The following is a 25,516-nucleotide window of genomic DNA, read 5'->3' on the forward strand; positions in this document are numbered from 1 at the left end:
TTAAGTTCACAAACTCATCCTAGAAAAAGGGCTACATCCCTCATTGCTGAATGTCATGGTCACCTTTGAAGTACTCCCCTGGGGAAGCAATGCACTGATTCTGGCACCTAGTCTACCCTTCAAGGCACTTTTTCTGTGAGTCTGCAAACTTAATTGTCAGACTCTGTGCAACAACGCTCTGATGGCCATTCCAGAAAAAGAGTTCCAAAATTGCTTTGAAGCGTGGACTAGGCACTGGGATAGGTGCACAGCTTCCCAAGGGAAGTACTTCAAAGGTGACCATAGTGATACTCAGCAGTGAGGTATGGAGCACTTTTTCTAGGACAGGTTCACAAACTTAATTCCCTGACTTCATACAACAACAGCTCTGCTGGAAATTCCAGAAAAAGAGTTTCAATGTTTTATGACATCCCAAGAAAGGTAGACCCTGGGGTGGGTTTTTGGTTTGTTGAGTGTGAACATATAAATTGGAGAAGCTGAGGCAGAGCTAAGTAGTATAATGTAAGAGAAGGGCTTGAGAGCTGTAGGAAACCAAGGCGATGAGAAGGCCCTTGAAGAATGCTCAAGGAGGCTGGGAGATGAAGTTTAGAACCGCCTGGAGGGTAGTTTAAGGAGGAGACTGCAGGAGAGTTGTTTGTTGGTTTGTTGGTTTGTTTTTGGATAGAAATATTCTGGGTTTGAAATGCTATGTAATGTGTGCTATAATCTTCATCTCCTCTATAACTCTTTAGTAAAATTTGTTCCTTGGTAGTGTTTGGGGAAATGTGACAAATACTGTGATTATGTCTCTAGAGAATTACAGAAATGCAGCTATCAACAAGTAAAATGGTAGGATGGCTGTAAGTTTGAATTCAATGATTATGCAAAAAAAAAAAGTAAAAAGAATTATAAAGACATTTCCAAGACTAAAAGAAACATTGAGGGAATATCACTGTCCTAGTGAGTGACAGGTGGATCCTTGGAAAGGACTTTGGAGGAAACTGAGCTCTCTGTAGGCTAAACAGACTTAGGAAGCCTTCAGGAAAAAAAAAAAGTTTGCATCAGATTTGGAGGCATGGGGTGGAATGGAGAGAAGATATTGATGGAGTAGAAGCAAAAAAACAGGAAATCAAAGAGGCTCAGATGGCAATGAACTTGACAAGGGTAGCAAAATCAGTAATGCACTACAAAATGAAAGACATACTTTTTTCCTTGATCCTTTGATTGTTAAGACTCTTCTCTATATTTGTGGTCTTTTCTTGTCTTCAGTTTCCTCAATTTTAAAGTCATGTTTGTAACTACCAAATGAAATTACTGTCTGACTCAAAGGACTAAAATATAGGTTGAAATATAAAATTGCCAATATTCAACCATTTTTGACATATAAAAATGGAATTTCTTGTGGTTCAGCCTGTATTGAAACACTTTATAAGTGGGAAAGTTCCAAATAAAAGTAATATGTCATTATTATGAAGAGCCAGACAGCATAGCTTAGTGAAAAGTTGTTCAAAACCTGGGCTTGCGGGCGGCGCCTATAGCTCAAGGAGTAGGGTGCCGGTCCCATATGCCGGAGGTGGCGGGTTCAAACCCAGCCCTGGCCAAAAAACCAAAAAAAAAAAAAAAAAAACCTGGGCTTGCATATTAGATACACTCAAGTTCAAACTCTAGATCTTGTCCTATGTAATGTATGGCCTTGGTCAATTTAGTTAACTGCTGTCACACTCAAGATTTTATGCATTGAACAAATATGATATCAGTAGCACCTATCCACGTCTCATGAGGTCACTGTCACAATTAAATGAGATAAAACATGAGTGTCCACTTATTATATAAGTATTCAATAAACGTTAGATTTTTTTTTTTTTTTTTTTTTTTTAGGTTTATTTTTTTTTTTTTTTATTGTTGGGGATTCATTGAGGGTACAATAAGCCAGTTACACTGATTGCAATTGTTAGGTAAAGTCCCTCTTGCAATCATGTCAACGTTAGATTTTTAATTACTAATTCTGAGTTGACTTCATCTACTGAGATTATCATGCCTCATTTCTCGTCTTTTCAACTTTTTTGACTGTCTTCCCTCTTCCCTTCCACTGACTTTGCTGCTCTGTCCTCTTTGGCTTCCTCATCTATGAAGTTATTTATAAGTTTTTTGTTGAAACTCTCCCCCAACTACTTCTCCACAAAACTGAACAAAAGCTGCTTTTGATGTGAGTATGGGATTTGCCTAAACGAGATGGAAAAAAAAATCACCTCTTTGGGATTCAACAACTGCTCCTTTATTACTTCAAATTTTTTTTTTTTTTTTTTTTTTTTGGTTTTTGGCCGGGGCTTTGAACCTGCCACCTCCGGCATATGGGACCGGCGCCCTGCTCACTGAGCCACAGGTGCCGCCCTATTACTACAAATTTTAACAAACAGATTTTAACAAACAGATTGCATATAGTATCTTTTTAACTCCCTGCCTATTTCATTGTTGAAGACAAAGCTATAAATGGACATCAGCTACGTCACAGAAGCTGGATTCAAAGAAGGTCTATCTGAATAGAGATTATGTCACTTCCCTAAAGTCTGAATTTTAAAGACAGTAGTAGACATTTGTTATGTTAAATAGGTTCCATGTCACTTGCCCAAGTCATTGGTTGGCATTGGTTTCTGGGAGCATTGTGTTGAGAAGGATGCGAAAGCCAAATCGGTGCTCAGTGGGAAGGTCACGATCAGTTAGTGATGCCTGCCATAGACGCAGCAAGTGGGGGGTGGGCAGAAACGCATTTTCTTTCTTTCTTTCTTTCTTTCTTTCTCTCTCTCTCTCTCTCTCTCTCTCTCTCTCTCTTTCTTTCTTTCTTTCTTTCTTTCTTTCTTTCTTTCTTTCTTTCTTTCTTTTATTAAATCATAGCTGTGTACATTAGTATGATCATGGGGCACCATACACTTGGTTCATAGAAACAGCATTTCTGTTGTGGCTTTAATGGTCCTTGGTCTGCAGACTTAATCTGATTGGTTGCAGCAGAGGAAGTGGAGGATCAAGCTGTAGCCCAAGCCTTCTGGTACTATCTTTCTTTTTCCTTTCTTTCTTTTTTCTTTTTCCTTTTTTTTAAAAAACTCTCAAATTTTAGTGAAATTTTCCAAATGTTTAAGTAGAAATGTAAAAAGTCAACAAAATTCTAAGACCTCCAGAATAATGCCTTCGCCCCATCTGCAGTGTCTTTGGGAAACAGGAGGGATGAGATAGGAAGTTTGCTTTATTAGGTATCGCCAGCTGGTCTGACTTCTTTGTGATTGTCCCAAACTAGCTCATTTTGGCTGATAAAAAAAACGCTTCTCTTTTACAGGTGTAAAAACTAATTTGATTTCAAAATAGCTGTTAGTAAAGCAAGATGAGCGAAAGGAGAATGCTCTTTTGGCAGAAGGCATTGAAATCTATTGCATATGGAGATTTTCAGAGTGTTACACTTTGTTGTTTCTGAAATGGGAATGATGGCGAAGGCATGTCAGCCGAACAAGGTGATGGTTTTAATCACAGGATGTGAGGGATTTGGTGGGGGATCAGAGTGGCTGACCCCAAAATTTCATGTATGCATATATATATACATATATATATATATAGTTATTATTGATGTAACCAGTGTAAAAGTAATAAAGTTACTTTATAACTAAGCAAGAAAATAAGAAAGCACAAAATAATGAGTATTATCCTCTTCCTAACTACTTTTTCTCAATTTATATATGTTTTCCCACGTGGTTTTAATCATAATGAATGTATAATCTGATGTTATTTAGTTTTCACTGAATTTTTTCATTAGGTTTAAGTCATCAGCCATTCAAAGTGTATTTTAGTGAACTTGTACTTGATAAAAGAAAACCAATTCATTTGTAACTTCTTTTATGTGGATATAAAATATAAAAATATTGTGTTTTGGGGTTTTCCATTTAAAAGTTCATTTTGCTAGAAGGAATGTTGACAAACAGCATGAATTTCCTTTAGCCTTTTGGGATACACTTTTGTTTGTGACATATCTTTGAGGAAATAGACCAAAGGAAAATATGAGCAGTAGTTGGTTGTTTAAAAAAGAAAACAGCCATAGCATCAGAGAACTGGCGAGTAATTTTGACAGGTCCTATAATCCATTCCTGTGCCCGAAGAATCTAAGAAGGGGGATTCAACAGGTTCTCTTTACCACCCACTTCGATGTTGGGCAACTCTCCCTTTCAGAAAGTTCTGTATTTTAACCATGTGCTTCATTTTCTATTTTCAGTCTCACTCTTCTTGACCAAGCATCTATAACGATAATTGCTTTGCTTCCTCAGTTTTCTTTTTTGGAGATGAAACTGCCTCATTTCTTTTAAGACAAGGATACCAAAGCAATTTCCTGTCTCACATTAGCTATGGGGTTTGGTGGTCAATCCCCAGAAGGCCAGGCTCCCTCTCTCCATTCCCTGTCTTGGCTCTGTGTGAAGGTGCATGAGGGCCATTTAATGACATCTTCATCTTCCATGAGTAAGAGTTGGGAAATGAGGCATAAGTCATAGGAATGTTCAGAAGCTTTTCTGCAAGGCAGTTTGTTCCCAATAATCAGGGTTGATCGGAGCAATACTTAAACAGCAGTATAGGCAGACCAGTCCCAGTCAGAGTAGACTGAGGCCATCCAGGGGACCAGAGGAAGATGGAGGAGGCCTCTGTGTCAAATGTTGGCACTTGAGTTGTTGGACCCTGTGGAGCTCCAGTGAGTGCTGAGGGAGTAGGGGTGGAGGGTTGAAAGGCACCAGACCAGATCAATTTTTATCAACTAAATATTTTAACAACTGCTATAGAAGCAAAGGGAAGTAAAGATGATAGTGAGTGACTATCAGCCTTCCCTGTGCTCTCTGGATACCCACCCCAAGTTTGTGAGGCTGAAAACATATGAGTAGGACAAATCACATAAATCACTTTGCCTGCTCTTTCTATTTTGGTGAGTTTTTAAATCACATAGAACCCATCTTCTTATTGTTTTTGCTTTAGCACCTGAATTAGCATACCACACAAGAAAAATCCCACTGGTAAGTAAACTCAAAACTAAGTTGCAGACTTTGAAATCAGTTTTGTAAAATGTTATTAACCATTACCAAAAAAAAGTCTTGCTGAAGTCATTGGGTGAATAGCAAAAAGCACAAGGAAAGCAGCAGAGGACTCACCAGTTATTAGAGGCATTCAATTAAACAAACAGACCCAAAAGAAAACTCCTCAAAGAAAATCATTTTATGGCACATAATAAAAAACGAAACAAACTGAAACTTGTCTTCGACCTTTTTTTTAAAGCAAAAGTGCTGTTTAAAAAGATGACTGTAGATAGAGTGTGTACCACTTCTCCCAGATTTGCTGTGCAGAAGTGCATAAGTGTGAGTGATGTAGAGGTACTTGTTTATTATAGAGCACATTTCAATGCAGTAATCATAAATATTGCTAAGGTTGTGCTCTGTTGAAATATGACCTACATACTCTTGATTGTTTGTGTTACGTGATTTGTCTGACACCCATTACATTCTGGGTAATAGCAGCCATTTGTTGCTCTGCACAGCAGGCTCTTTTGACAAAAGAAAATAGGCAGCAATAAAAAAGCTATAGTCTGAATTACATTCTGCACCAAGCTGCACTGCTGAGAGTTTGTGCAAGTGTGTTAACAATGCTCTGAACTGCCTCTTGTCAGCCCTCAGCCTGTAATGGCCATCTGTCCTCACATAAATCTGTCAAAACCTGCTAAGTTCAAGAGAGAACACGGAATATACCTTGTACTGTCAACACCAAAATGTACACATTCCCCAGAAAATCAACACGCAGGAAATAATCCGGAGGTTAGGAGAGGCATATGATACTGTTGATTTAGGTTTGTGGCATGCAATCAAGAGGCCGGTGATTAGTGGCAAGAGGAACAAAGATGGTAGCCTCAAAGGATGGAGTATCGATCTCCTCCCACCATAGGGGAGAGAGTTCTGGGTAGAGAATGTGAGGTTAGAGACAGCATTTAGGGCAGGGTTAGCAGAAAGGGTTGCATGTCCCATCCATAGCTCTTAAAAGTTTGATGCTATGTTCACAGAAAAAATATATACTCTTTGCATTTCTGTTTCGTTTTGCTTTGGGTCTCAACTCTATCTGGAGGTAGACTTTCAACTAAGGATTTAGTGATGTGAAGTCTTGTCATCCATGAGATGTCTCAGTCTTGCTCTGAGATACTCTCATATGGAAGATGTTTCAGAAAACAGTAAAAAGTTTAGGTATTTATTGAAATTAGTTTCCCTACTCACCTCCTCATCAAACCTAAAAAAACAATCTTTCATCTGATAAGCAAGTATTCCTTATTTGTTTCAATAAGTTGTAGTAATAGAAATGTATGACCCTAATTTTGGTTGGTGGTCTCTGAATGTTTCTGTAAATCGTAAGCATATCTGCAAGAAAATGTACTTAGATCAAATTTGAAACAATTGCCTCTTTGTTAAACTGAACTCTGAAGCCTTTGGGGGCTGAGTCTGTGAAAACCAGCATCTGGAATCACATCCAGCACATAGTAGGTGCTCAGTGATTGTCTGTTAAATGGCTGCAGTGTAAGACCTGTGAGCAGTAAAAGGCTTTGTTTTTAAATCACAGAAAATACAATCAGGATGCTGCCACTCCCAAGAGCAGCTTGGGAACCAGTGATTTAAGGGATAATGAGCTTAGGTACTAGGACAGGGGTTTCAAATTTTCAGGACTAAAAGGAATTTCTATATTTGAAATCCCTAGATACCTGAGCTATTTTTAGAACGAGTCTCTCTTTAATAGTGGCCTAATTTGGTGTTTCTGAAGTTTAGGGTTTCTTTTTATAAATCTGGAATGTCAGTCAAAATATGCTACCTGTGTACCTGAGTACAAAGCATGTGCTTCAGAGACACTCTCTAGGGCTGTGGGCCTCCACATGTGGTCTATGAACCATCTCATTGCAAATGTTTACTCCGTTTCCCAAGTGACACTTGGGCTGCTGAAATGTGAGTCCCTTACTAAAAGAGAATCTAGAAAAATAAAAATGGAGAAATGAGTAAAATAATGTTGCAACAGATAAGCCCAAGCGGCATCCCTTAAAGAGCTTATCATCTATGTGAAGAGACAAGATATAATTCACATTCAAAAAGAGATGAGCATGAATATATAGCAATATTGGATAGATATCAAGAGGGCGATTCCGACAGTAAATTATTGGCAAAGTAGAAAAATGCCCTAAATTGAGGTGATCCTGGAAAGATTTATGAAGTTGAATTTCAGGATGTTGAATGTCATTTCTTCTGATTCAAGGACTACGTCATTTGGCACGTTTGACTGGTATTTACTCAGTAAAGAAAGATTATTCATCATGATTTCTTTAAGCATCCTAGGCTCCTATGAGGAATATTTGAGAATGTGCCATTTTTTTATTGGGAATTAATATCTTTAAATTTATTGTAGTGGGTAATGGAGGGTAGCGTGTGCTAGAAAGCAGAATATATGACTGGGGCCATGTGGAAAATCAAGGAAACAAGAAGAAAAGAAAAGATTGATCTTTTCTAAATTCCTAAATTCCACATAGAAATGTCTTGATTGAGTAAAAGACACATTCATCTATATGAAAGAGGAAATGAAAGGAAAAGTGTGCACGTATTTCCTTCAGTTATGTTAAGTCACCTCCCTTTGCTACCACAAAGACTGGGGTAGGCATATGAGGATGGCTGCTAACAGAGGGGGACTTTTTTTTTTTTTTTGGCCGGGGCTGGGTTTGAACCCGCCACCTCTGGCATATGGGGCCAGTGCCCTACTCCTTTGAGCCACAGGCACCGCTCCAGAGGGGAACTTTTTTGAGACTCAGATACGGCATGAGGAGACAGCAATATTCCCTTCTCTTTGTTTGCCTTTCCCTGTTTTGCTGAACTTTTCTGGCATGGAATTCCAAAATCAAGCCACTTAGCATCTGTGTACCCTTTCTTCACTCAGTTAGGAAGAATTAGCTAGAAATATTAAAAATTACCAATGCTGGGCAGCTCCTGTGGCTCAGTGGTGCCGGCCCTATATACCAAGGGTGGCGGTTCAAACCTGGCCCTGGCCAAACTGCAACAAAAAAATAGCACATTGTACCCCTTGATTGCACTAATGTACACAGCTATGATTTAACAATAAAAATAAATAAATTAATAAAAAAAATAGCTGGGCGTTGTGGCGGGTGCCTGTGGTCCCAGCTACTTGGGAGCCTGAGGCAAGAGAATCGCCTAAGCCCAAGAGCTGGAGGTTGCTGTGAGCTGTGTGATGCGCTCTACCGAGGGCCACAAAGTAAGACTCTGTAAAAAAAAAAAAAAAAAATTACCAGATGTATAAAATATTTAATTTTAGGGAAAATGCTGATTTTTTCATCTCTCCATTGTAAGGTAGGAGAGGCAGCACCTTCCTGTTCACATCAAAATTTCATGTGGCTTTCTGTGACCTACTTGGTTCTTGATATGTACATATAGATACAGATAGATAGATAGATACTTTTTTTTTCTAGCTAGTTAGGATTTTTTTTTTTTCCCCTTGAAACTTGCCTTAAGTCTAACCCCAGGCTTGTTAGCAGACAAAGTTCTTTTTGCTGAATAGCATCACCCAGCCTCCCAGATAGAAAGTGTATTGTAAACTAAAATGTTCCCTTGTAAGCATAAAGTCATTGAACTCCAACCTGCCCTTCTTCAAAGTTGTGGGACTCCGGAGCCATTTCGCAGTGATCCCTCTTCAGCACAAAGGGATGAGCAGGATGTACGTGGGGGAGAGGGCAGGGAACTTATCATGAAGAACGACTATGCGTTTTCGATTCCTACCATGGTTTTTGATGGAATTTCTGCCCTTCTGTAGAAAAGCAAGGGAGACAACAATGGATGGTCATTCCCTTTTCTTCCTTTACTTCTTATTTATTTAATTAACTGCCAAAGTTGGGATTCATTTCAACCCCTCAGTCTCCTAACCCTCGCTGATGTTGTGTTCTAAATAGAATGATCCGCAGAGCGCAGCATTCAGTGTTACTGTTCACTCCAGTTTCTGTTGCAGAACCGTATCTTACACAGAATATATTAGTTATGCTTACAAGAACGTATCATCCCTCCATTAGCCATGGTTGACTAAATTAATGAACTGTGGAGCCAAAGCATCCCTGCTGTCGAGTTGGAGAATGGCTCTAGGTCTCTACATTTGTGTATTGCATTTTACTGACCTCACCTTGAAGTTGTCTGTGTCATTCCCACCCCTGCCCCACATTTGCTGTCATCCCATTTTTTTTTCTCAGTTGCTATTAATTTCTTGGCTCCAAGGGTAAATTTTCTCAATTGGGAAGAGAACCCTGAACCACTTGGATCCTCAGCAATGATCTTTGCAGACAAATGCCACCAAGGCTGTCCTATGATTCCAGAGTCTCACTTTGTTAGTTTTCCCTAGAGCGACCTATACCTTCCCCTTGAAAATGTGGGCTTTAGTAATGTGTGTGCAGTGGCGTGACGCCTTCATGCTTTTTGGGAGGCAGGATGTGTTAGCATTGGTATTTGAAATACAAAGGATCGTGGTTTTTCTCACTGCTCTTTATAGATCCGTCTTTTTTGAATGACAGAGGGTTAGGAGAAGAGTCCCCTTTTCAGGTCGTGTCATGAATTTAGTTTTCTTCTTCATCACTCAGTTTGAACTCTTGTCTAAAATCTTGAAAAAGCTAGAAAATGCATTTAAGAACATTATCTCCATCTCTTTTTTCTCTCTCTCTCTCTCTTTTTCTCCACCTTAGGCCTAACTCCACCCACAACTCCTCCTCATAAAGCCAACCAAGATAACCCCTTTAGGGCTTCTCCAAAACTGAAGTCCTCTTGCAAGACTGTGGTGCCACCACCATCCAAGAAGCCCCGGTATAGTGAGTCTTCTGGTACCCAAGGCAATAACCCTACCAAAAAAGGGCCCGAGCAGTCGGAGCTGTACGCACAACTCAGCAAGTCCTCCGTGCTCGCCAGTGGACTGGAGGAAAGGAAGACCAAGAAGCCCAGTCTACGGCTGTTTGGTGACCACGACTATTGCCAGTCAGTTAACTCCAAAGTAGAAATACTCATTAATCTATCACCGGAGCTCCAAGACTCTAGACAACTAGAATATAAAGATGCCTCCTCGGATTGGCAGGGGCAGATTTGTTCTTCCACAGATTCTGACCAGTGCTACCTGAGAGAGACTTCGGAGGCCAGCAGGCAGGTCTCTCCTTTTAATACCAGAAAACAGCTCCAAGACCAGGAAATCCGAGCCGAGCTGAACAAGCACTTCGGTCATCCCCGTCAAGCTGTTTTTGATGACGAAACAGACAAGACCAGTGAACTGAGGGATGGTGATTTCAGTAACGAACAATTCTCCAAACTACCTATGTTTATAAATTCAGGACTAGCCATGGATGGCCTGTTTGATGACAGCGAAGATGAGAGTGACAAACTGAGCCACCCTTGGGACGGCACGCAGTCCTATTCCTTGTTTGATGTCTCCCCTTCTTGCTCTTCTTTTAACTCTCCTTGCAGAGATTCCGTGTCACCACCCAAATCCTTATTTTCTCAAAGACCCCAAAGGATGCGTTCTCGTTCAAGGTCCTTTTCTCGACACAGGTCGTGTTCCCGGTCACCGTATTCCAGGTCAAGATCAAGGTCTCCAGGCAGTAGATCCTCTTCAAGGTAAACTTGGCACAACTCTCACCCAATGGCACAAGGTGTCTCCTAGGAAGTAAAAAGAAAAAAAAAAGTATTCAAAATCCACAGCCAGTCTAACCCCTCACCACCGCACCCCCAGTGCCGCTGGAACTAACAAGAATGTTGTCACACGGCAGCCCTCTCCACATCCCCTGAAATCTGCCAGCTCTGAGCACAATGCCTCGAGCGAGTCAGATCTGAGAGAGCAATTTGTAAGAAACGTGCTCATCTAACTTTTCCCATTACCTGGAGAGCCGCCCTGTGCCAGGATAGTTGAGATCCAGGCAAGATAAAGCTGACAGTGCGCCCCATCTGGTGCTCGGTGTTCATATCAATAAGCGATGCTGAGCGAGAACACATCACTCCCAGACCTCTGAGCTGACTAGACCATCACAGACTGTCACTGGGAAATCTCACTAGGAGCTGGGAAGAAAACTCGGGTTTATGTAATAACGCTGTTGCAGAGGATTTCGGTAGTGCTGATTAACTTGGTTCAAGTGGCAGTTACAAAAGCCCTCTTTGTTTTTCTCCTCTCTCCCAGATCCTGCTACTACTACGAGCCAAGCCACTACAGACACCGCACGCACCGAAATTCTCCCTTGTACGTGAGATCACGTTCAAGATCGCCCTACGGCCGTCGGCCCAGGTAACGGGTTGTGTCATTTGCTTTCGGCTCCTTTGTCCCCTCCTTTTGTTGGTAAGATGTTATGGAAAACCCTCCCCATTCCTGCCCAAGTTATTATTCATTTCACTCTTGCAAATTGAGGTGGTTGACTTAATGATGACGTTATGTTTCCCAGGTATGACAGCTATGAGGAATATCAGCACGAGAGGCTCAAGAGGGAAGAATACCGCAGACAGTATGAGAAGCGGGAGTCTGAGCGGGCCAAGCAGAGGGAGAGGCAGAGGCAGAAGGCAGTTGTAAGCAGCTTGGAGCTAACTTTCATTTTAAAGGAGGGTTCCTCTTTCTTTCTCTTTCTTTTTTTTTTTTTTCCTCTGTGCTTTCTGTCTGTTGTTTATTGTGTGTGTGTGTGTGTAGATTAGGAAATAAACTATAGCTGAGTCTTTTTTAGAATTGGCAATTTGGGGCCCTTTGGCTTAAAACCATCAAGAAGTCTTCAATCCCCCTTAACCCAGCTTATTGAAAAGCAAACCATTAGGCCCATCTATTTCTCATTCAGTTTCACTTTGGCCATCCTGTTTTCAAGTATCATTTTGAAAAATGGAAGGGGGTGGAGATTTATGTGGGGAGATAGTGGTTTCATCTGGTCAGAGAATGAGTTTTTTTTTTTCTTTCTATTTTCCATTCCTTCTTTTTCTGACTGGAAAATGAGAACGAATCGCTGTTTGGTTTCAGTTTTTATTTTTTTGGCAGATATGAGAATTAAGTTGTCCATGAGGAGACCAGGTTCACGTTAGACTTAAAGGAGGCAGCGGTGGAAGGTTTGCTGCGAAGGTCATCATCTCTTACTTGTGAGGGGTCAACCCTAACTGGCTAGCCGACACATCCATGTTGCTTATGAACTACTTCCCCATAACTTTTTTGTGGATTTCAGCGGCACTTACTAGCAAGTGTTCTAGTCACTTGATGTATGGCAGGGTTGACAATCCTGTGTGAAGCTCCAGGTTATGTTACATGCATTTGGTTTCTGAAGGTCTTTCTCAGTGACTGCTTTTTAGACTTTTCCCCCAGCTCCCTGCTACTGCTTATCAACTTCAACCTTGAATGGCAAAACAAACAAACAAACAAACAAAAAAAACAACAAAAACAGAGTCAGTCCAGTTGTCAACATCCAGTCCAGGCTGATGGCAGACATTACTAATCAATCCTGGAATGCTTTCCACAGCCCCAGCAGAGCTATGGGGGCCATTGCCAACAGGTACCCCAGGGAGCCTTGGATGATCATTTGGACACAGGCACCGTGTTTGCTCCCTCCAGCTGCCTGTCTGTGCTGGTCACTGAGTCAGTTCCGTGATGATCAGCTTTGGCCATATCTTGCATATATGCTTATTAAGTTTTAGGATAATAATTTTTAAATGTAAAGGTTAGACTTACATAGGGTGCCTTTAAGAAAACCCAATAACATCCATAAAATTTTGAAAACCCAATATAAAAGAGCTGACTAATGGAACTGGCATCAAGTACTGGACAACAGTTTCTAGCTGGAGGCAAAAGGTTAAATGAAAGGTTTGTTAATCACAGACTCAAGGAGAAAGGAGTGAGACGTAATAGAACAGTTAGGCTAAAGTTCCGGGGGATTTGCTGCCATTTAAGTGAGAACCTACCCAAACCTGAATCAAAAGCCCTTGTGCAAATGACAACACTTTCCCTCATTTTTCTCAACTTTCAACTGAGCGGTGACGTTCAGATTTGCCAGAGTATCCTTAGTAACACGAAGGCCAATGAACATTGAAAATTCAATTTTTCTAATATCGTTGTATTAATTGAATGGCCTATTCAATAAGCATAGTAACTCACGTTTGTATAGTGCCACATAGTTTACAAAGCCTTTTAATACGGCAAATTACAGTTAATCATTACAGAAGAGAATCACATGGAGCAAGCCTACAGGAAAAGAGTTATTTTGCTATTTGCAAATTCATAGTTTATAAAATCCTTTCTTTCTTCAAAAAATAAGACATTAAAGAGAAAGACTAATAGTTTCATCACAAATTTAGTTATTTGGGAAAAACATGTAACAATATATAACCAAAGCCAGATTAATATTTTTAACAAAAAATGTATATATAAATGACATGTGTGTTTTTTTTAATACCTTCTAAAGATGATTTAATGCCAGATACTCAATTAGAATAAAGCAAGCAAGGAAGAAAGGTATCTTTTTGCTAGTTTGACCCTTTCCCAATAGATCAAACCATGCCCTTGGCCTAGATGAGCCAGAAGTGCCCTGAGAGTTACCCGCCTCAGCTTGGAAGAAGACACCACCCTGTCCCCTTTGCATCACGAAAGTTGACCACTTCCTTGGTTAATTCTTTGAGTCAGACAACCTCTATGAGCTACCTTTGAAAGAGGACTCACGATAGTGTGAATGTCAACTTGGCTTATATTAAGTCATTTTACCTTAATCAGACATTTCTCACAGTTTTGGCTTTGAGATTCTCTTTGTTTTTGAAAAGGAGATTTAAAAACAAAAAACCTAAGACACAAACATTTTTTTTTTTTGTAGAGACAGAGTCTCACTGTACCGCCCTCGGGTAGAGTGCCGTGGCGTCACACAGCTCACAGCAACCTCCAACTCCTGGGCTTAGGCGATTCTCCTGCCTCAGCCTCCCGAGCAGCTGGGACTACAGGCGCCTGCCACAACGCCCGGCTATTTTTTTGTTGCAGTTTGGCCGGGGCTGGGTTTGAACCCGCCACCCTCGGTATATGGGGCTGGCGCCCTGCTCACTGAGCCACAGGCTCCGCCCGACACAAACATTTTTCACTAACAGAGTGACCTATGGGTCGTAAGTGTTTAATAAAGATTTGGCACTTATCATTGAATCAATTCCTCTTTGAATAATTATGTGCTGTTTCTGTTTAACATAAATGAAAACTCATAGTTCTTTCTGTGACAAACATTTGCCAGGTGCTTGGGAGACAAAGTTAGGAAAGATATGGTCCTCATATCCAGGAATCTCCAAATCTACTGGCAGGTAAAGGTCTATGAAGGGGCAGTACAAGGTGATAAACAGCATTAAAAAGGGCTCGTCCATAAAACCATGGTAGTACACGAGTAAGCACCCAGCCCTGGGAATCCCAAGGTGGATCCCGAGGTGGGTCTAAATCTAAGGGAAGGGAGAACAAAAGTTTTCTAACTTGCAGTATCAATATGGTAGCCATTAGCAACATGTCTAATTTTGTCTAGGGTGAATTAAAATGCATTATGTGACTGGATTTTGAAGACTTAGTGCAAAAAAACAGTGTAAAATACCCCCATTGACTTTATATAACAATTAAAAATTGATGTACTTTGGATATATCCAACCGATTACAACAGATTATCAACCTTGAATTTTCAGTTTCTTTTTATCTTCTTAAGTGTGGCTCTTAGAAAAGTTAAAATTATATACGCTGCATCCCATTTTTACTGCACATTGCTGTTCTAAACAGAGCCCATTGTAAATCTCTGCAAAAGAGTAGAGGATATTAGGAAATAACTTGTCATTTAACTAGAAAGTTGGGTCACAAGAGAGACAAGAAGGTTTCAGTGGAAGGCAGATCCTGAAGGGTTCTGTAACTCATGCTAAAGATGTGAAATCTCTTTTAAGAGCATGGTGGAATTATTTAATGAGTTTACCCGCAGGAAGATTTTCTGATTGATGTCCATTTTACAAATGGTGGGCTTTCTTGTTCCATAATGCATTTGTAAAGTATGTTTTTATGGACTTGGATGCAGGGACACAGGCAAAGATTTGGACTCGTTTGACTAAATTGGTTTGAAAAATTCTGAAACAGCTCAGGGAGCCAGGACAATCTATCTAAGTTTGTCAGCTGGTGATTGCCTTCCACTTTTGAGATACAAGGAAAACCATGAATAAGGAGCAAGTTACACTGGGGATGCCTCGGAGGTAGTGCTGGGTTATGCTGGGTTAGGAGCAGCCACATACTTAGAGAACCAGCAAAACAGAAGCTTTGAAAGGAAAGGCAAAACGAACTTAAAAATTTTAATAATTGATGTTTTATATCATTTAAATTAGTCTTTTCTACTTTTGTCTATATTGCTTTTTTTTTTTGAGTTCCATAAGAAGGGGGAAGTTTGGGGGTCTGTAAACATTGCATTGCTTATGCCTCTACAAATCTTAATCCAGGCCACTTTGAGTGCATTAAATCAGAAAGCAAAGAGAACACGAATGATAATCATTGCTAACACAGAATCGTATATTGTGGTTGAATATTGCCAGTGTATCCGTTCTCACTTTCCTCCAATTCCCATCTAAACTCTTTCTCAAAACCCAATTCACCCTCTCTCTTTCTCAATCTTATAAGCTTGAAATGATTCAGGTTATATTGGGACTTTCCAAGCCAGAATTTAGTATTTAATGTCTTAACTGTCATCGCTCTAATTTCTTGTGGAGTTCTAAGTCCAACTTCATTTGCAATCTGTACAGTTTCCTGCCAGAAAACATGATAATGGGATGTTAATTTAAAGGGCAAATCTAGATGTTATGATGTGGCCCAGTGCTGAAAACCAAAACCAGATGTGCTTAGGCAACGACTGGGATATTCTGTTTCTCTGTTGTTCGAAAGGTAGCTTAGGAGCCGGAAAAAGTGTAGTGTCTATCACTGATTAATTACAGATTTCTTTCAAATGACACACACACACACAAACAGTTGTGCAACTTCTCTGAGTTACTGTTTCTGAAGAAAATAAAATAGTTTTCTATTCAAGCATTTCTAAAGAGATATTTTACGTGGCTGAGTGCATAAGTTCAGTATTTAGATATATTCAGTATAGTGGCAAGATGAGTAAGTTCTAGAAATCTAACAATGTGGTATTAGGTAAGTTCTAGAAATCTAACAGTGTGGTATTGTATACTTTAAATTATGTTAAGAGGACAGATTTCATGTTAAGTGTCCTTACACACACACACACACACACAGAGAGAAAAAGAAACAGTAAAGAACACAAGAAAACTTTTGGAAGTGGTGAGTACATTAAGTACCTTAATCATCTTGCTTGCGGTGATGGTTTGTACCCAAGGTGTGTGCATAGGTTCAACTGCACCAAAATGTGGACGGGTTAAACATGAACAATTTTTTGTGCATCAATTATATTTCAATGAAACACTAATTCTGCATGCTTAGTCCATAGTTGTTAGTTCTCTGCCTTCTCGTTGTGTTTACTTGCATTTCAGCTTTGATTTGCAACTTGGCCTGGGTTTATCCACAGCCTTAGTTGCTGAGCAGGAAGGTTCCTGGGTGGTACTTGGGTGGGGGTAACTTTGGAAAGTTGAATGCTGCAGTTATATTTCTCCTCAAAGAATACACTCAAGTGCTAGGCATTTATTGAATTCCTATTGAATTAGATAAAGATAATCAATAGTCAGAACAAGAAAGAAAAAAGCATTTTCCTAGAGTTTTGATCTTTCTTTCTGTTCATTCATATATTTCCATGGCCGCCTGTTTTGCTCTCCTTTCCCAGTAGGAAGAGTACCTAGGTACGCCATTCACACGTCCCTGACGTGTTTGGTTTTTTTTTTTTTTCAAATTCTTAATATTTTTATTTTATTTTTTTTTTATTAAATCATAGCTGTGTACATTGATATATTCATGGGGCATCATTCACTAGCTTCACAGACCGTTTACCAAGTTTCACATATACCCTTGTAAGATGCACCGCTGGTGTAATCCCACCAATCCCCCTCCCTCTACCCACCTCCCCACCTCCCTTTCCCCCTTCCTCCTATTCTTAGGTTGTAACTGGGTTATAGCTTTCATGTGAAAACCCTAAATTAGTTTCATAGTAGGGCTGAGTACATTGGGTACTTTTTCTTCCATTCTTGAGATACTTTACTAAGAAGAATATGTTCCAGCTCCATCCATGTAAACATGAAAGAGGTAAAGTCTCCATCTTTCTTTAAGGCTGCATAATATTCCATGGTGTACATATACCACAATTTATTAATCCATTCGTGGATCGATGGGCACTTGGGCTTCTTCCATGACTTAGCAATTATGAATTGGGCTGCAATAAACATTCTGGTACAAATATCTTTGTTATGATGTGATTTTTGGTCTTCTGGGTATATGCCCAGTAGAGGGATTACAGGATTGAATGGCAGATCTATTTTTAGATCTCTAAGTGTTCTCCATATCTCTTTCCAAAAGGAATGTATTAATTTGCATTCCCACCAGCAGTGCAAAAGTGTTCCCTTTTCTCCACATCCGCGCCAACATCTCTGGTCTTGGGATTTTGTGATATAGGCTAGTCTCACTGGAGTCCCTGATGTTTTTATATCTTTGAGCCTTTTGAGAAAGTCATGTTATAACTAATCTGGAAATGAACACAGATCATCCATTGATAAGATTGATATATGGTTTCTGTAGCAATTATAGAAACATTCTGACTTAGAGATGTAGAGAGAACCAAAATGTAAATTATATCAAGCTCTTCCTTGTTACATCATATTATAAGATATTTTAGATAAAGAACCCACTAACAAATCACCAAACACAGTACTTGGTGTAGATTAAAGATGGATAGGTGTTAATATCCTCGTATTTTCTGTCTTTTCTTAGTCAACCCCCTTATACCGGGAGTAGCTAATTATTTGGTGAGAAACCACTATTGTATGCTTTCCCTAGATAACTGGGAAGCTCTGAACTCAGGTCAATACAGATTTTGGTAGTGCAGAATCAGTTAATTTAGTCAGTGTTTTCTTTCTTTTTTTTTTTTTAATTTATCCCTTGTGTTTTGGTATAATGAGGATTTACTGTAGCTGTTAATGCAACATAAGTCTTCAATTTTATTATCCACCCCATCAGCAAACTAGCTTTTGTGAAAATTGAAGCTAAAAGTTAGTTGATAAAAGTGCCATCCTCTTCAATAGTGAAAACTGGTCTGAAAATCATTTTTCAGGGAGCTGTTTCCAAAGGTTTAGAGTTCCTCCGAGCCTTTAAGAAGTTGGAAATGTTATTAAGCATTTTGATTTCTTTTCCTTTTCATCTCCTGTTTAGAAATTAATGTCTTGAAAAATTGGCTGCAAATGTTAAGGTTTTTTAAAGATATGAAATCTATTCATCTGTCTAACACAACTGCAACATGTTTAAAAGAATAGGTTCTTTGCTAGTCATTTTGGCCAATCTTGGAAAGATTTTTGTCTTTGTTTTCTCAATGTTCAGATGGCTTTTATTTTCCTTTTTAACACTAGGAAAATCAAGCACTTCAATAATTTTCTCAAATGAGAATTGCAACATGTATTCAATTTCTGATCTTGGTAACGTAGCAAGGCACCGTTCCTGTGTTTCATAAAAGGAGATGACAAATTGGTAATTTAAATGATTGTGGAACAGACCTTTGGTTTCCCATTTCTCCCCTTTAGGTTATATCTTCTTTTTACTGCAGAATTTATCAGTATCTGATACAAAAGGTCCTCTGGTTTATCTTTTTTTAAAATTAATTTATTTTTATTGTTAAATCATAGCTGTGTACATTAGTGCAATCAAGGGGTACAATGTGCTGGTTGCACATACAATCTGAAATATTCTCATCAAACTGTTCAATGTAGCCTTCATGGCATTTTCTTAGTTACTGTATGTAGGCATTTGTATTCTGCATTTAGTACGTTTCACCTGTACCCATTCTAAGATGCACCGTAGGTGTGGCCCCATCCACTACCCTCCCGCTACCATAACCTCCCCCCTCCCTTTATGTGGGATCATTGTTGCATACAACTTTTTATAAAGCTGCAATTCAGAGACTGTCCCAATATGTCTGCATATGGGTGTGCATATGGTTGATTTTAGCTTTAACTTCAAATTTCCTTGAATACATAGGCTGTGTATTCCCATAATGGTAGTCAAGCAATTTCTTTGTGATGGCTCAATTTCTTCCTCTCTCTTCTGCCTTTTCCTTCCCTTCCCTCTATACAGTAGTAACTTTCCTAAAAGGCTCATTAAAAAAAAAAAAGTCCATAACACCCATGCAAGCAGGTGCCAGGAAGTTTAAGTTTAGATAACAGTCCCATCACAGTTAGCTGTTTGGCTAGAGCTGGATGTGTAAATAGAAAGGAATGTGGTGTTATGATTCCCTTGTTCAATCACGCAGCACTGTTCAGCATGAGCCTCTCCGTTCGTTTCTACTTATCGACTGCCAGGATGTGCTGGGTGCCCCGGAACAACACAATTTCAGCAACTGAGACATACAATCTACATGAAAGAGAATCTAGCAGTCTGCCCTGTTTGCAGAACTTCCTCTGGTCAGTTACTTAGGCTCAATAGCTATTGTCAGAGGAGCTGTTTTCACCAACTTTTGTAGCAGAGTCCCACCTCTGATAGTCCTAGGTGATTTTTATGAACGAGAGTCCTGCAAACACAGAGCTGACTCTACACTTCTTATACTTAACAACTGTAAAAAGAAATCATGGACATCTTTGTTAATTCACTCAACTGAGCTGCCAGAGCAAGGATTTTCCTATGACAAAGCACCCAGCTTTCAGAGTCTCAGAGAGTAAGAACCACCTTAGGCATCTTTGGTGTAAAGAAAGGTACAGGGTAAATGTGAAAAATGATTAACCGATTGGCAATTGATTGATTTAACAACAAGTATTCACTGAGACTCTGTTGTATTTCAGTTATCCTAAGTAGTGATGAGGACGGATTCATGAATCTTCCATTATAGTGGAGAGGCAGACATTGAACAGTGGCTAAACTAGTAATTATTTAATTATCATTAGACACAGACTTACAGAGGAGAAATAGAGTTTTCTATCAGAGTGACTAACAGGCTGTCTGATCTCATATCTCAGAAAGACAATGATTAGTGAGCTTTATGTAATTCTAGATTGTATATGAGAGTTGTGCATGTGAGATTTGGGAGGGGTGTAGCATGGAGAGTATGTTCCAGGTAGCAGGAGGAACAGCGCAGATGCCTTGGGAAGAAAGAAGCATAGCATACACAGGGGTCTGATGGGAGCTCAGTGTGGCTGGAAACTAGAGCCAAGGAAAGAATGGAAGTGGGAGATAAAGCCCTTGATGAAAATAGGTCTGGACTTTGCAAGGGCTTCTGAATCATTTTAGTGACTTTAGTTTTTTATTAAAAGTTATGAGAAGCCATCGAAATGTTTCACCTGGTAATCGACATGATTAGATTCCGGTTTTCTTAGCAAAGATTGTTGTGATGTCAGTAAAAAAGAGATCAGAGGAGGATGACATATACACAGGGAACCAAGTTAAGAGGTTGTTATACTAGTCCAGAAAGCTGGGAGCTTAGTCTAAAAATTACGGAATAAAGGAGACACACCAAAGAGAGATTTGGAGGTCTAAATCAGCGGGATTTAATGAGGACTTGGGTATGTGAAGAGGACTTCGATGGAGGCTGGTCTTTTCCCAATGTTGTTGTATCAGTGAAGTGAACACTTTCTAGCACTCAGGTTTTTGTCCTGAATAACGTGGTTAGATAGTGTTCACTTGACTGATACAAGAACTGGGAAAAGGCCCAACTGGGGAAAGAGCAAAATTTTGAGGTGTCCAAGACATAGCCAAACTGGAATGTCCAGTAGATAGTTGTTTGGCGGGGAGGGGGTCCTGAAGCTCAGAGGAATTTATTTCCCTGATAAAAATAGAGATAGGCATGTTGCAAATGGTGAAAGACCAGGCATAGGTGATGAGGTCACCAAAGAAAATAGAGTCTGTGAATTTTATTGAATGCTTACTGTTCCCTGGATCCTTTGCTGAATATTGGGCATATGATAACATCTTAAGTAAGATGTTCAGTAAATAACACAGGGCATCATTCTGCCTTCAGCCTGAACTACTTTTTATAGCATCTCAAACTGAGGACTTTGGTACATCCAGAGAAAATTCTTGGCAAGCTAAATCTATTCCTTACTTCTTCTTCTTCTTTTTTTTTAATTAATTAATTAATAATTATTATTATTTTTGCAGTTTTTTGCCAGGGCTGAGTTTGAACCTGCCACCTCCAGCATATGGAGCCGGCACCCTACCCCTTTGAGCCACAGGAGCCACCTTATTCTTTACTTCTCTATTTCCTAGTCTTTGCTTCAATCTAACTTAAATCTCTCCAACCTTAAGTTCACTTCATTTTTGCTTGGTAGACATCCATACCAGCTGGTCAGTACACTCTTTATATCGACATCTTTTGTTCTTCAATAACCTTTTCTTAATCCTGAGAGACATCATCACCTTTGGACTTCTCTTTTTGGGACAGAGACACAGTGTTGCTTGTAACATTTATAAAGCATTCCTCTTTGTAAAAAAGGAATTTATTCTTGGGCTATAAAATATTCTTCCCATATTTTGTAATTTGCAAATTGCTAATGACTTTCAGATTATGATGCTATATATTACGCTCGTGAAAATCAGGCCACACCCCTCTAGTCTGTTCTTAAAATAAGACTGGTTTTATTGGCAAAGAGAAATTTATAGCCTCTTTTATTTAGCTTTTATTCTTTTGAGACCCAGGGCTTAAAATGACCTATATTTTAAGACTGAATTCTTAGATTATTGTCTTTGACCAGCTGCATCAGAATCACTGGGGTGTGCTTATTAAAAAATGAAAGTTGTTGAACCTTATCTTCCGATTCTATTTTAGTACAGTTTGGATAAATGCTAATACTTTGCATTTTAACCATGACCTCAAGTAGTTTTTATTGATACTAGCGTTTAAGAACCACTCTTTGGAGGATGTCAGAATTCGTACATCTCATTATTAGAATTCTGAGCTAATAAGAAATTAAATAGTTTTGCAAGCCAGGTCAGTTTCATACTGATTATGAAGATTAATAATCGGGTAGCACCTGTGGCTCAGTGGGCAGGGTGCTGGCCCCATATACTGAGGGTGGCGGGTTGAACCCGGCCCCTGCCAAACTGCAACAAAAAATAACCGGGTGTTGTGGCAGCAGCCTGTAGTCCCAGCTACTCTGGAGGCTGAGGCAAAAGAATCGCCTAAACCCAGGAGCTGGAGGTTGCTGTGAGCTGTGATGCCACAGCACTCTACCAAGGGTAATAAAATAAGACTCTGTTAAAAAAAAAAAAGATTAATAATCAAGTCACAAGTGATAAAATATATAATAGATTTTTTTTGTAACACAGAAGAGCTTGTCTGAGAGAAGAATAGAATGGGATGGGAAAAATTAAGAAAGAATGGAGGGACAGAAACTCAGGGAAAGTATGGCTGGGGTCAAGTGCTGTCTTTCCTTCCTTGTGGCCTGTGTTTGCCCTAATTGGCATCCTCTGTGAGCCCTCCTCGTGCACGACTGCACATTCATGAATGTTTCTAGAGATTCCCCTTCTTTCCCATCTCCAGAACTAGCGAAAGTCTCTTCTTACTCCCCCACCCATAGGAAGAACGCCGGGTGATTTATGTTGGTAAAATCAGACCTGACACAACACGGACAGAACTGAGGGACCGCTTTGAAGTTTTTGGTGAAATTGAGGAGTGCACAGTAAATCCACGGGATGATGGGTGAGAATCTTCAAGATTATTTCTTGTTTAGAAGCTGACGTATGTAAAAAATTATGGCCGTAAGATCACTGGGATGGGAGTTGCCAGTGTAAGTGCTTTGACAGATGACATGTTGAGTTCAGAACCTTATTTATTTTCTTTCATCCCTATTTATTAATCTTTCTAGTTGAGATTTCCTGTCCTAGAAATAAGTATTTAGCTGCTTGACAGGACAATCACACTGATAAATGGATGCGGTGGCTCAGACATTGGCACCAGCAAAATCTCCTGAAGTAGAAAGGGTTACAGTCCCGTATGCTAATGCATCTTAACAAGCTTTGAACTTCTTTGTCCCTTGCAGAGACAGCTATGGTTTCATTACCTACCGTTATACCTGTGATGCTTTTGCTGCTCTTGAAAATGGATACACTTTGCGCAGGTCGAACGAAACTGATTTCGAGCTGTACTTTTGTGGACGCAAGCAATTTTTCAAGTCTAACTATGCAGACCTAGGTATGGATTTTATTGTACGTGGAATGAGGAATCCATAATGTAGAGCTCAAAATGGGAGCAAACAGAATCCGTAGGTGCTGTGGGTTGGGCCATCACTTTATTTTACTAGAGGGACTATTCGAATACAGATTTTTTTCTCTAATATATGAGACAGTTGCAGAAGAAATGGGCTTAGATTTTGGCAACAAAAAGCATAAGTTCATTCTTTGTGCTGTCTGCTGAGGCGCTGAAATTCTGAAAGCTCTGCATGGTTTTGGTGCGTATGTGTGAGTGCTGTATTTTGGACGGGTGTGTATTGTGGGAGGGTGTGTATGTATATGTGTTTATGATTTGTGTGTGTGGGATTGTGTTTGGTGCATATAGATGTGTCTACGTGTACATGGTTTTGTGTGTCTGTGGCACTGTGTTGAGTACGTGTGGATATTGTATGGCTCTGTGTGTGTTTCTGATTTGTGTGTGTTGCATGGATGTGGCATTGTGTTTTACGTAGGTGTGTGTTATATGTGTGTGGATATTGCATGGGTCTACATGTGTTTATGACTCGTGTGTATTGCGTGTGTGTTGTGTGTGAATACTGTGTGCATCTGTGTGTGTATGTGAGGGGCATTGCATTTTGTGTGTGCAGGTGTTGCATACGGACATTGTGTGTCTACCTGTATTTGTGATTTTCGTGTGTGTCATTTGTGTGGTATTGTTCTGTATAGGTAGCTTGTGTGTGTCCCTATGTGTTTTCTATTGGTACTGCACTATATTTTCTGTGTGCAAGTGCTGTGTTCACATGCACGGACATTATGGCTGTCTACATGTGTTCATGGTGTATGTTTATACTCTGTGCCCTCCCTGAATTCTTTTCTACAAGCCCTAGCATCACTATCATTGCTTTATGGAATAAAGTATGCAAAAGTCTAGGAATTTTTTTTCCTTATTATTTGACAAACTTATAGAAATATTATCATTTTCTATGCATTATCAACTCAAGAAGAGAAAATAAAATTCCACGTGCTAAATAACACTGTACTTTCTTTAAAACAAAATAAAAAACCCTGTTATTTGTTGAACATTTCCATGTGCTGGGCGTTGTGCTCGGAGCTTTGTTAACATTGTCCCATTTAGTCACCAGAACGATCCTAGGAGGTGGGCGTGGTTATTATCACCCCCAGTTCACAGATAACGAAACTGAAGCATACGAAAGTATTGTATTTTTCTGTTATAAAAGCTGTGCTCACTCAAGGGGTAAAATTTAGAAAATATAGAAAAAAAGGAAGAAAATTAAAATCACCTGTTAGCCCATCACCCAGAGAAGACCACTATTATCAACCAAATAATTTGCCTTCCAATGTTTTGTCTCAGAGTGTCTTAACTTTTTATAGTTAAGGTTATATGCTGAGGATACCAAAAAATGGATCTTAAGAGATCTTGTTGGAAGTCAATCTATCATTCCCCAAATGTTTGAATTCTAGTTAAGATGGATGTGCACGGCATGTCTACATACACTTGACCAGTAATAACACCTTAAATTCAACTTTAAAAAACAATACATAGGTAACACCTCTTAAAATGCATATACATTTTTCTTGGCACCCTCTGTGTAAGTATGTGTGTGTGAGCATAGAACTTTCAAATTCTACTTTTCTCAATTAATATATGAATTCACGCCCTGCTGTGATTCACAGGATTATTAAAAAATAATTTATCAACATATTTTAATAGCTTCACAGTATTTTGTAGGGTGAATAGTGCCATTATATTTAGTCATTCCATTATAGCTAAACATTTATTCAATTTTTAATTTTTTGAAGTTATAAATAATTCTACAATGAGCATCTTAATTTGCTTTCCAGTTTTAATTTTGTTCCTTTACATGTCTTTCTCTGCTGAATACGTATATTGTAAAGCTCCAAATTATTGGAGGAAGGAAGGACAGAAAGTGGCAAATGTCTTGCGCGTAAGACATAATTATTTTAAGTTCATTTATAATAATAATCATGACATTAACATACACATCTATTCCTCAGCATTATTAGATATCTATTTGTACTTGTTCTTGCTTGGTTTAACGAAAGAAATGAATTCCAAGTACAGGAATTTTTTCTTCCTTTCAATGAAGTGGTGTCTTCCTAGGGTAATTGATACAGGTGGTGTGCATTGTTCAGAGGGAATATGCTATCATTCACTCCATGCCCTAAATAGCTA

The 25,516-nt window shown here is 39.4% G+C and overlaps 1 protein-coding gene across 2 annotated transcripts in view; it reads left to right on the forward strand.

Annotated features, from left to right (window-relative positions):
• Positions 1-25,516, forward strand: part of PPARGC1A (PPARG coactivator 1 alpha) — a 651,434-nt gene that overhangs the window by 618,100 nt on the left and 7,818 nt on the right. For both annotated transcript variants that reach the window (XM_053577580.1, XM_053577579.1), the window contains 5 exons: positions 9,752-10,667; positions 11,224-11,328; positions 11,483-11,603; positions 22,710-22,831; positions 23,172-23,323. In XM_053577580.1, coding sequence (XP_053433555.1) covers positions 9,752-10,667; positions 11,224-11,328; positions 11,483-11,603; positions 22,710-22,831; positions 23,172-23,323 — 1,416 coding nt within the window. The remainder of the gene's footprint in view (positions 1-9,751; positions 10,668-11,223; positions 11,329-11,482; positions 11,604-22,709; positions 22,832-23,171; positions 23,324-25,516) is intronic.

The sequence above is a fragment of the Nycticebus coucang genome, chromosome 23, assembly GCF_027406575.1.
Source record: "Nycticebus coucang isolate mNycCou1 chromosome 23, mNycCou1.pri, whole genome shotgun sequence".
Classification (NCBI taxonomy): Eukaryota; Metazoa; Chordata; class Mammalia; order Primates; family Lorisidae; genus Nycticebus; species Nycticebus coucang.